General features: G+C 28.9%; 1 protein-coding gene across 3 annotated transcripts in view; it reads left to right on the forward strand.

Annotated features, from left to right (window-relative positions):
- Positions 1-12,778, forward strand: part of NOVA1 (NOVA alternative splicing regulator 1) — a 145,522-nt gene that overhangs the window by 106,385 nt on the left and 26,359 nt on the right. For all 3 annotated transcript variants that reach the window (XM_081292707.1, XM_081292708.1, XM_081292709.1), the window contains 2 exons: positions 4,305-4,471; positions 12,418-12,489. In XM_081292707.1, the coding sequence (XP_081148833.1) occupies positions 4,305-4,471; positions 12,418-12,489 (239 nt within the window). The remainder of the gene's footprint in view (positions 1-4,304; positions 4,472-12,417; positions 12,490-12,778) is intronic.

Genomic DNA, 12,778 nt, shown 5'->3' on the forward strand with positions numbered 1-12,778 from the left:
CAGAACCCAGAGATATGTGGTATCCTGAAGATCAAGTGAACTCTTCTTCGAAAGGAATAGTCAGTTATGTTAAATGTTGCTGATGGAGTGAAAACATGAAGATATGAAGAAGGAATTTGACCAGATATATCTGTGATGAATGGTTTCAGTGAGTTATAGAACAAATACTATAATGGAGTAGAATTGAAGGGGAAAAGCCATTTGAGAAATTCAAGACTAGTGGTAAGGAAGTAGAAAGTATACATAACTCATTCAAGGAATTTGGGTGGATAAGAAGATTGAGAAGAAGCGTATGAGATCAGTGAAGGCTTTTACATTTTATTATTATGAAAATTAAAACATAAAAGTAGAATAGTATAATGAATCTCCTTATGCCCTTCATCTAAATCAGTAATGTTAAAATTTTGCCATGTCGATTTCATTTGCTTTTTTGTTATTGCAGAAATATATTAAAGCAAATTCCAATGTGTTTTTTTTAAAACCTGTATATATTTCAGTGTGCATCTCAAAGAAAAAGAAGAAACAAAATATATACTGATGTCTTAATCACACAGTTAAAATTAACAATAGTTCTTTGATAAGATGCAATACTCAATTTTTTATCTCAATTCAATTATGTTTCAAATAAAATTTGTTTGACTTTGGATCCAATCAAATTTGAATTTACATTTTGCCTTAGTATTTCTTAGTTAAGTCTCTTTTTGTCTGAAAAGTAATCCCTTCATATTGATGAAAGTGGATCATTTTGTAAACAATTTTACAATCTTGATGATTTATATCTTTGCCTCTTTATGGTATCATCTATTTCTCTGTTTTCAGTATCATCTATGATTGTAATGCAGCACAAAATGTTTTGATTTGTTCAGTTGCTTTTGTATATATATGTAATTGGTACTGTGCTTTTACATTGGATCTCATTGAGAGGCACATTATATGTGATTTCACATTGTTCATCATTGTTAATATTGACCCCTGAAGTCAGTTAGTGAAACCCTGATGCTTTCATTGAAAGTTTCTCATTAGCCTTTCATCTATTGGTTTTATTTATGATATTTGCCCCAGTTATTTATTTCATTGTTTGTGAAAGGGCAGCTTTCTAATTCTGTCAATTTCTTTGAAATTGAAGGAATTATAACATGTTTTCTGCTGTTGGGACATTATGATATTAGAAAGAACTACTCTGTTAACAATAGGAACAGAGGACTTGGTGGTTACAAAAAGATGAGACCCAGAAAAAAAAGTGATGGAATGCCCTTGAGAGGACAACAAACTGTTTTAAGTGTCTTGTCCAGGTTACAATAGCATAGAGAGAATATATTTTAACAAATTTCTATGAAATCTGATAATTGTTTCAAAGTTCTAAAAACATATATTTTTAGAATTTGATATTGCATGTGTGAATGAAATGTAAAAAATTTCAAATATTGCTGTCTTTATTTAGTATTGATTCTTCCTGTTAGAATTTTGAAGTTTCTCCTTTAAAAGTGCAACTTTAAGAAATAGTGTCTTATATGCCTGTATTTTTACTTTGTACAAAATGTGGGCATGTGCTCTTATGTAACTAATTTTCAGTTTTTGTCGCTATTTTGTTGCAAACAGAGGTAAATGCTTCTGTTAAACAAACAAAATGATGAATAACTGGTAGTTTAGTTTAGACACCAATGAAGTCTAAAAGCTTTTTAATTTATTAAAAAACCAGCAACTTTTATGATTTATAAGCTCATTGTGTACACAGTTTGGTCATATATCTGACAGTCTTCCTTTTTTGTGTCTTTCCTCAAAATTTTAGTTTCTTGTTACCTTAGTGAAAAGGCTTTTAGAGTTCTGCAGAAGAATATTAACCAGCATGTCTTCTGAGGATTGCAGCTTTTGCTTTCTTCCTCTTCCTCCTCCTCCTCCTCCCACTCCCTCTCCCCTTTCTCTTTGTGGTCAGGTGTCATATGTATTAATCAAATCAGAATTTTGAGAACAATATGGATTCTACAATGTCTTTAGTTATTAGTGTTATGTTTTATTTTTAAAAATCCCTGTTTAGACTGCTGACCTGTATAAGAACATTTTGCATTAACTACATTGATCAATTCCCATCCTTTCTAGAAAAATTAATACAGTCATTTGTGGACAATTAATACAATCTTGCAAAGTCTTTCTTGATTGTACACTAGATAATTTTAACCAACTACCATAAAGATACATTAAGATTGACCAGAGTAAAGAAAAGCTGATTAAGAAAAATAGAAAAAATTAAATCCAAAAACTCTTTATTGTTTTTCAGGCTTTGTCTATCCTTACAAATGAAAATTATACCTGACCTCCTTATAGAATTTTTTCTATAACCTAGAAAACTTAGTTTATCCTAAACTTGAGTTTTTCATGTTTAAAATATGAAAATTTAAGTGTACCCTCTAATATATTTTTATTTCTTCTTACTTGCATATTTTCTAGAATTAATAATATTATACTGTTATTTTAAATTAAAAATCTAATATAAAATAGCTTATCTATCATAATATTTAAAATAGTATAAACTGTGATGTTTTGAATGTTTGTATTTCACAACTTTGCTCTTACAAATGTATTTTACTATGTATACAACCAGAGATAGAAAAAATTGTGCTCTATATATGTAATAAGAATTTTAATGCACCCCGCTGTTATATATAAATTTTTAAAAAACCTTCTATACAGTGGATTGGAATTTTGAAACAGTGACACTGAAGGAAATGTGATAGGTACTTGAAAATGTTTATATTCATTTTTAAAAATTTTTACAACCTTTGAAATGTCATTCTTTAGATTTTTTATAACCCTTTAGAAAAAAAATACTTATTTCTGAGAAGTGAGTTCAGTGTTTCATTTGGGAACATTGAGAAAATGATTACCACTGAATACTGTGTTGCTGCTGCAAGCCTCTGAAAATAGTCTGAAAAACTAATCACTTACTTCCCTTGCCTTAAGGTATATCTATGAAATAAAAACAGGTTACAGAGTCTGTGTATTAGACCCAACTAATTTCATTTCATTCCTATCTCATATTGTTTATCTACATTTTATTCACTACATGTAAAACACATACTGTTAATGCTTGCCAATTATTCATTCATTTCCTCATAAGCTACTTTTAAATTTCATTTTAACTCTGACATTGTCTTTTATTAAAATTAAAATAAAAGCAGCATTGATTCAACTATTCAAGAAATATTTAAAGTGTACAATACTTCCCAGGGACCCTAGGAGGCCATGGGGATACTACAGCACAAAGGAAAACAAACTAACTGTCCATATGGAATTAACATTATAATGCAAAAATTAAAAATAAACAATATGAAATATCAAGTAGTGACTGTTGCTATGATTGAAAGAACAAGGTAAATGAATAGATAGTAGAAATTTGGAAACTTGTCTACAATATGAACTTTCCAGCACCACAACACTGTGGACTCAACACTGTATCATGTTGGTACTTTTATTATTTTTCATAACATGCTGTCATGTTTATCTGGTTAAACATTTTTTATCATAAAAAAGTAAGCTCTTTGAAAGATGATTCCGTGGCTCCTCATCTGTGTGTCACCAGTTTCTAAACTCTTTAAGTCCTTGAAATGAAACTATTTCATCAAATACTCAGTAGGTATATGTTATGCCAATGAAAATCTAGTGCACTTAGAACTGCTCTGGATCTTTTTTTTTTCTTTTTTTTTAAATTGGTTGTTCAAAACATTACAAAGCTCTTGACATATCATATTTCATACATTAGATTCAAGTGGGTTATGAACTCCCATTTTTACCCCAAATACAGATTGCAGAATCACATCGGTCACACATCCACATTTTTACATAATGCCATATTAGTAACTGTTGGGCTGGGGATGTGGCTCAAGTGGTAGCGTGCTCGCCTGGCATGCATGTGGCCTGGGTTCGATCCTCAGCACCACATACAAACAAAGATGTTGTGTCCGCCGATAACTAAAAGAAATAAATATTAAAATTCTCCCTCTCTCTTTAAAAATAAAATAAAATAAAAAATATTTTGCTCTGGATCTTTAATTTTGCTGGAATCCAAAGACCCATTTCAAGACTACAGATAATAAAAAAGAATAATTAAAAAAGAATAACAACAACAAACAGTGGTAAAGAGGGGCATGTGTGTATTCATTATATTTGCCTTAATTTAACATTTGGAATTTAGAGCACTACATTTTATAATATTTTATTGGCATTACAGTGTCACCCTTTTTCATAGTTTTTTTTTTTAATGCAAAATGAGAAGGAACGTTTGCTGAAAATTAATGTTCTTTCTACAGGTACTACTGAGCGAGTGTGTTTGATCCAGGGAACAGTTGAAGCACTGAATGCAGTTCATGGATTCATTGCAGAAAAAATTCGAGAAATGCCCCAAAATGTGGCCAAGACTGAACCAGTCAGCATTCTACAACCCCAGACCACCGTTAATCCAGATCGCATCAAACAAGTGAGTGTTTAGTTGGGAAATCAAAGAGAAATATCTGCAGCATAGTATGAATTCCTAACAAAAGAAGCCTTAAAATGTCTTAGCATATAAAGTTTTTTATTTAAGTATATTTGAAACATACAGTTGTAAATTTAGTTACTTAAAGACTAATCAAGGTCTTTTCCTTAGATTGATTCATTTACATATTGATTTAATTATTAATTTATTAGTGTTATATTGATGAACAAGTCTGTCTCTTTGTGATTGCTCTTTTAAATTTATAGACACAAATTTTACTAATTTATAATATTATAATGATTTATAATTATTTTATTGATATGATTATTAATAAATTAACTTATTAATTTATTCAAATTCTATTACTTTTAAAATAAAGTATAAAATTGAAACTATATTCTCAAAATTTCCAATACCCAGTTTTTAGGGATATTTTGTAGTCTTCAATATAGTTATTTTCCATATAGATTACTGTTTTGTTAATTAAATTGTCATGTTCAACATTTTTATAAATTTGTATAAGTAAATCTGTATACCTAGCATTCAGTCCTTTGTTACAAATTAGCTATTATGTTTTGTATAACTTGTGTAGTTTTTACATATATGTCATCAGAACCAATGTTGATTTTTAATGTATGGGATTTTCTGTAAAAAATATTTTATTGGATAAAATCTAATGTGAGTTTTTAAGATTGACTAATGGATGACATGATTTAGGGGAAAATGACACTATTTAATGTTAAATAAGATGGATTTTTCCACCATAAAAAATTTTAAATCTACTAGTTTGTTTGATACTTCTATGTTCATAATTATTGTTTCTGCCTTTGCCCTTTTATAATAGCCTCTTAATTTGTGTCTTAATTTTATTATCAAAAGACTATGCTTTGAAAAGAAATGTCTTATTCTTCATTAATTCCCAAGCTATTTAACTTACAGAAGATTTATCTTCATTGTGACGCAGCACAAAATTTTATTAATTTCATGTTTCTGAATTGAAAAAAATTAAGCAGTTATAATTCTATTATAATTTCATTAGTATATGGGTAAATATAGTACTAATATATAAATGTAAAAATTACTAATTAGGTAATATATTTTTAAATTATAGAGTAATATTCAATTTTCTATTAATTACCATTTTTAAAAAAATCCTTCCATTTTTAAATCATGAGTAGGCAACTCTTATTTCATATAAAATCATTCATATTATACTCTATCACTGTCAAATGGGTCAGTTTGTATACCCTTCTTAACTTTTTAAGGAAATATCATTTAATATATACATGGCAGCATATAAATATTTTAAGCTGTAAATATCATTGAAAATTATTATTTTTTTTATTTTTCACAGCCATTGGTTAGTTTGCAGTGTCTATTCTATCTGTGCTAGGGGAATCAAAGAATAGTTGATTTTAAAACTCATACAAAGGATGAGTTGATTTTAAAACTGGAAGGTATCTAGTTAAAGACCTCTGGGTTAAAATCATCTGAGGCTATGAACTTACAAAATGAACAGTGAAGTATAAAATCTTTTGATTTTCTGCCTTAATCCAGCCTGTTACTTCTTTCTTTTCTTTTGTAACTTCTGTGAGAAAATTCAGACCTTTAGGAATTGACTTGAACATCTTGATTTTTTAAAAAACTAAAATATCAATTGAAGTTTGAATAATATGATACCATTAGCAGTTGTTTTCAGGATATAATAGGAATTAGTTTTTATTGTGTTTTAAGAACAAATAGCCAGTACCACCAAATGATAGTCTATGTACTATTATTAAAATTTCAGCTTCATCTATGGCAATGAGATTTACAGATGAGATATCCGATGTCAGTGTAGATTTAGGAAAACTAGAGATTTAAAAGTCTTTGTTTATTTTTATTTACCTCAGTTGTATAATGTTATTTATATTCAACATCTGTTAAATTAATATTGATTGGTTTACTTTTGTGTATTTGCATTCATTTGTGAGCCTTGCTGATATTCATGGAATTAAAATTGTGGCTGATTATTTTATATTTTCATGTAATCAAATCATGTATGTGAAATAATGTATCATTTAAAATAATTTATCAAAAGAGAACACTGAATTTAGTAGGACAATATATTTAACACTTAAACACTTTCCTTGTAATGTAAAAACTGATAAAATTTTTTTGAAAATCTAGAGAAAATGTAAAACATTTTCAAAATATTGCAGATCATCTTGTTTATTTATACTCTAAATTTGAAATTCTCTCTTTAAGTATCAAATTTACCAGTATAGTAGCTTTTACCAGATCATTCTCTAAATAGTAAGTCAAATGTATTAATTTCAGTGATCATGATTTTTCTGAAAAATGATGCCAGTATAAAATAATTATTTGTAAAATAAAGCATTTTTCCATAGAACAGATAAAAAACATTTTTATATCATGTTTACATATGTCATAAATTTAAATACATAGAATCATAACATTTCTTGTTAAATGATAGTCTTTCTCTTAACAAATTCACACATTCATGTTGCTTTTGAAAATTTTAATTTCCACCAAAAATAATTGCTGGGTTAAGGATGTAGCTTAGTGGTAGAGTGCTTGCCTAGCATATTGGAAGTCCTGGATTCACATTCTCTAGCACTGCAAAAACAAATAAAAATTAATAATACTTTATTTAAAGACTTTTATTACTAGTTTTATTCTAGGTGAGATTATTTAAAGAATAAAACCAGAGTTTTAAAAAATTCTAGAGCCTAAAGAAACATCGAACTTCAATGTAGAAATAGATTAATGTGGAATATGAAATTGTGGATTTTATTAATGTTTCAGTTATTACATTTGTCAGATTTTTTATGATTCAGAATTTTAAGGTTTTGCTTATCAAAAATAATTTATATGTAATTTGAACTTAAAATCAGAAGTCAAATTTAGTTCTAAACAAATAAACTTTAAAAGTTATGATTTTGTACCATCTATTATAGACTTTAATAAACTACTATGTCCTCAAATATGTTATTCAGATACAGTTAGTAACTGAGCAAATTTTGTGGACCATAATATCTACCCAAATGAAACCTTCTCTTACTAACTGAATGGGTCCTCAAACAAGTAGAGTTCCTTAAGAAAGTAATGCATACTGATCTCACAAGTCTTTCCTATGGTAGAAAATGAAACCTAACAAATAGCCTTAAATCCAGTTTTCTATGTTAGATGTTGGGAACTACGCAATTCTTAATTCAGAATTTTTTTATTATTTTGTTTATTAGAAAAGAAAGGGCTCAGGGACCTTAAAAGGATTCTCTTGTATTTAAAAAAATCAAATTAAGATATAAAAAAAATCTCATTTAGTCCGAGGAATGTCACTTTCATCATGAACAACTGGCAAAAGTAGTAATTGTTAATTTGTTTCTTCATTATTCATTCATTCAATCATGAGTTTGTTAAATCTCTAAAATTACAAAATACATTTAATTCTCCTTGCCCTTGAATGAAATATCACTTGCCTTTATGAAATATCACTGCTTAAAATAACTTACAAAATATAAAACTGTATGATATAACAAAGCTCCACAGTTCAGAAGAGTGTGAAAAAAAAATGTAAGCTAGAGTGACAGTTAGTTAGTAGCCTTCTAAATAAGCAAAGACTAACTAACTTTGAAAATTATACAGGAATTGCCTAATTATAAAAGAAAAAATATTTTAGGTAAGTAATTAAAAATGGATTTGGGGAGGAAGATATATTTCTTCAGAATACTGAGGCAATTGCTTAAGCAGAAGTACAATGTTTGTGTTGGTAATTAGAGAAAATTAATATTAAATAGGTAGAATAGGATCAGAAGAAGTATGGATGTATGATAGAGCGACATCCTACAGACTTTAGATTATTTCTGATTTTCCAAGGAGACCTTTTAATGTCTCTGAAAGTTTATGAAAAAATGAAGACACCTCTGCATATTGGTCTCTTTGGTGATAAAAATTTAGACAAATTATAGGGGGACTTGTGAGTAAAGATATTGGTATCAAAAGAGAAATATGATTTAGTTCAGATGTTGGAAGGGAAGGGAAGGATATTTATCAATGATAATGAAGTAAAGGTGACAATTGCATATTTAGGTATTTTATCTTTTAGGGAGCATTATACAGGTTTATTTAATAGAACTCACAACAGGGGTTGGGGAGTTGATTACTTAAATAACATTACTCAGCTAATAACAGATTCCTAATTCTAACATGGATAGTTGTTCATTGCTATTCTCACTGTAAATATTACAGATTCTTGACAGTATATCACTATAGCCTTGCTTGAAGACAAGATATATTTATCATGGAGTTTATCTATGGTACTATTCCCTGGTCCAGCAAAACTATCATATATTAACAGTAATTCATCTTATAATTTGAAGTAACATTTTGGTTCTTATGCCCCAAAACTTTGTTATATCTACATTTAACAAAACATTATTAAAATCTTGATTAAAAAAAACACTTTTTTACTTCAAAGGATTCACTACTCTAAAATACTTGAAATTTTTCAGTAATAAGTAATTTAGTCTTCAATGTCTAAGGAATTCTTAAGCAGCCACTCATTATATAGATAAAAAAAAATACATTATGCTTTTTGTTTGGAAGGCAAAATGCTGCTTTACAAATGCCCTTGTCCTTCATATTTACCATTTGAAAATGAAAAAAAAATTAGAGAATTTTTTTAAAAGAAATTGTGCTTTGTAAATGTTATTTCTTATAAATCTGCCAATATACTGATGTTACATGGATAGTTAGTTATATCTTCATGATATATCATGATATGCCTTAATGTATATCAAAAGATTTACTAAATGGTATTTAACTTGAAACCACTAAACTTTAACTCTGCACAGTAAATGGATGTAAACATTTTACTTAAAATTTTAAGGAAACAAAACTTTGTACACTAGAATATTTCTTACAGATATTTTGTTCCATTTATCTGAATGGTTGAGAACAATTATCACAGCGTTTTAATTTAAATTTAAAGGTTTTTTTTAAATGTATTTACATTTATCTATTTATGAAAATGTTTCCTCTTAATATTTAAAGAATCAGCTGAAATGAAAACTTTCTGTGATATCTTTATCATTATAAATCAAATTCCTAAAGGAAGGATACTTCTTTATGCTTAATAATATCTGTATGAATAATTGCTAGAAAATTTTTCACGTCTTTACTTCATTACTCTTTTAGGAATTGAAACCAAGCAAATATATTTAGAGACAGTTTCAGCAATTGTTTCCTTTTAAGCCCAAATTTATATAATTTTACCTGTTTATTTAAATTATTGAAATAAAACTTCTTATCAAATTATGATGTTTGATAATCAAACCTCTAGTTATTTAGAAAACATTTATATTTTCTAGAAGTTTAAAATTATTGCTTTTATTCTTGGGGGAAGGAAAAGGGTCAGAATTATCAAGCACAGTTTTGATGAATATAAGTTGTGTTACTTATTAAAACATGTTCAATGTATCATATAGATGGCAATCAAAAAGAAGGGCAAAAAAAATCAACATTGTAACCTAAGTTGCTACAAATTCTGAGCCAATTGATCTTACTACTTTTTACACATAGTTCTTGGCAGTATGTAAAGATCTTGTTGAAAGTCTGTATCTGGCACAAGGCAGAGATGTCACAGTGAACCTACAGTACTTCAGATTGATTTTACCCTGATGGAAATAGAAGAACCCAGCACTCTTAAATCTTGTGCCTCTGTAGGTTAATGAGCTTGGATTCTGATCTATATCAGGAAATATTGCCTCTAGGGTTATTTAATGTCTGTTAGTCAGCAATCCCAATATTAATCTGAGATGAAAAGTATATGTTCTAGTTAGCTTTTTCACTGTTGTGACCAGAAAACCTGACAAGAATGAATTTAGAGGAGGAAAAGTTTATTTGGGGGCTCATGATTTTAGAGGTCTCAGTCCATTGTTTTGGACCCAAGATCTGGCAGAACATCATGGTGGCAGAATGTGGTGGAGCAAAACTGCTTAGAACCTGGCCACCAGGAAGCAGGGAGAGAGCAGTCAGTTCACCCGGGGACAAAATATATACCCTAAAGTCATGCCCCCAGGGACCTACCTCCTCTAGACATACTCTACCTCCGTAGAATTACCACCCAGTTAATCCCACTCAGTGGATTAATGCACTGATTAGGTTAAGATTGTCTTAACCCAGTCATTTCACCTCTGAATGCTCTTGTATTGTCTAACACATGTGTATTTGGGGGACAATGAATATCTAAACCATAACATACAGAATGCATTTTTAAGTGTATGTTAATTTCCCCCAGAATACTATAATAACAGGTAAACCAGGGGTGGGAAAATAAGACATTACTATTCAATTCATCAACTATGTAGTAGAATAAAGTCATTATCATATGCCCCAGCAGAGTATTGCATGGAAAAGAAAGCATCAGGGAAATTATTGATGACTGACAATGAAGTCTCTGGAGAAATAGCAAAAAAATTAATTACAAACAGTGAAAAATAGAAAATAAAAGTTTTGAAGCTTTTTATATTTTATGAAGTTTAACCTTCGAATTTAGGTCATTTTCTTTCTTTTTTTTTTTTGTATGATTTGAAAAAAATCTTGGTTTCTCACTAGTAGATCTAGTTTTCATCAAGTTATCTTAGGTTTTATCTTAAGAAGAATCAGAAATATTTTGAGGAATACTTTAAGACTGCATAAGATGATCTGATGTTAGAACCAATCCTGTCTTTTTCTGTAAGTCAGTGAGTTAATCAGAAGCCTGTGAATTTATATATTTTTTATTCTTTACTGTTTTATTCTACTCAAGTTAGAATTTTTGAAATCTTATATGAAAAAAAATTGATTTCAAATAATCATACTGCACAAACTTTAAAGTTATGCTTTTGCTCATCTCTGAGTAATTTTGATGGATATATATCAAGGTAAAACATAATTCCCATATAGAATCATATCTATACTGTAAAAACCTATCTCATTTTGCCTATTAAGAACTATTATTTATTGAAGATACTACTTAAGCAATGTTATTTTGTTAAGTGAACATGCAACACATTTTCTAAAAGAAAAGTGCTAACATTTTATATACTTAAGTTTACTCTATTAGATATGAGAAGTCTTTAAAATACCCTAAAACATTTTATATAACATGAATATATGTTTAGAAATGAGGAATAAATATGATTCCTAATATTGTGATGATTATTTTCCACACAGGTTAATGATGCTACAATATATTATACCCTTCATCTATCAAATTTATTGTTCAGCAGAAATTTTAAAATATTTTTGGTAATTTTTAGAATGCTATTAGTTACCTGCTTATTAATATGAGGTTAATGTTTACATTTTCAGACGGGCTCTAAATTTATTAAAAATTAAAATTTTAGAAGATAATGTGATATTAAGAACTCAGAACTACAAATTTAATTGCTTTTATATATGGATCCCTAAATTCATGTGGAATCAACTTGTTGGTGATGTTCAGCATATTAAGTAGGTGGATACTTTTATGCCAAAGTAAACTTCATTTCACCACTTCTTCAAATCTCCGACTGTATTCATTGATAGGAAAATGACTCAGTTTTAATCATTGAACTTCTTAATTTTTTCTTTGACATCTCTTTTCCCCCAAGAAAGCAAGAGGGGGGGAAATAAAACTACTATTCATGAATATGGTCAGGATATCTTTAGTACTCATGTGAATTTTTATCAGTCACCATCATGATTTCAAGTCATGAATTTATTTTTACATGCTTATGCATGCATATTTACATGCATCAGTTACTCAATTGATCTTAAATTCCATTAAATTTGAATGAATAGGAGAATACTTTGTTTATAGGATTTTGTTCTCGTTATATTACATTTTATTTTATTTCGTTTTATTTAATGATCAGTTTAAGGCTTATAAAGGTTGATTTGCTCCTGAACTGCTTTGTTCCCAGACATTGCCATCTTCCCCAACTACCACCAAGTCCTCTCCATCTGATCCCATGACCACCTCCAGAGCTAATCAGGTACAGTATCATCCTGTCATCTACACCATACTTTTCACGGGTGATTGCCTGCAAACTGGAGAAAAAGATAATGGTGGGTTAAGGATTTATTCGTTCATTCACATATTTGCACCATGATCAGATACCAAATAACCTACGAAAGAAATATCAATGATCTCAAAAAATTATATGCATTTTTAATTTCAGTTAACAAAGAAATATATTTAGAGGGTAGTACTGGAACTTATTATTTTTCCCTTAAAACTGTAATTATTTTATAAAGTTCTGAGGATTATTTATTGAGTTGGGG

The sequence above is a fragment of the Spermophilus citellus genome (genome assembly GCF_964194105.1).
Source record: "Spermophilus citellus genome assembly, chromosome: 4".
NCBI classification, from domain to species: Eukaryota; Metazoa; Chordata; class Mammalia; order Rodentia; family Sciuridae; genus Spermophilus; species Spermophilus citellus.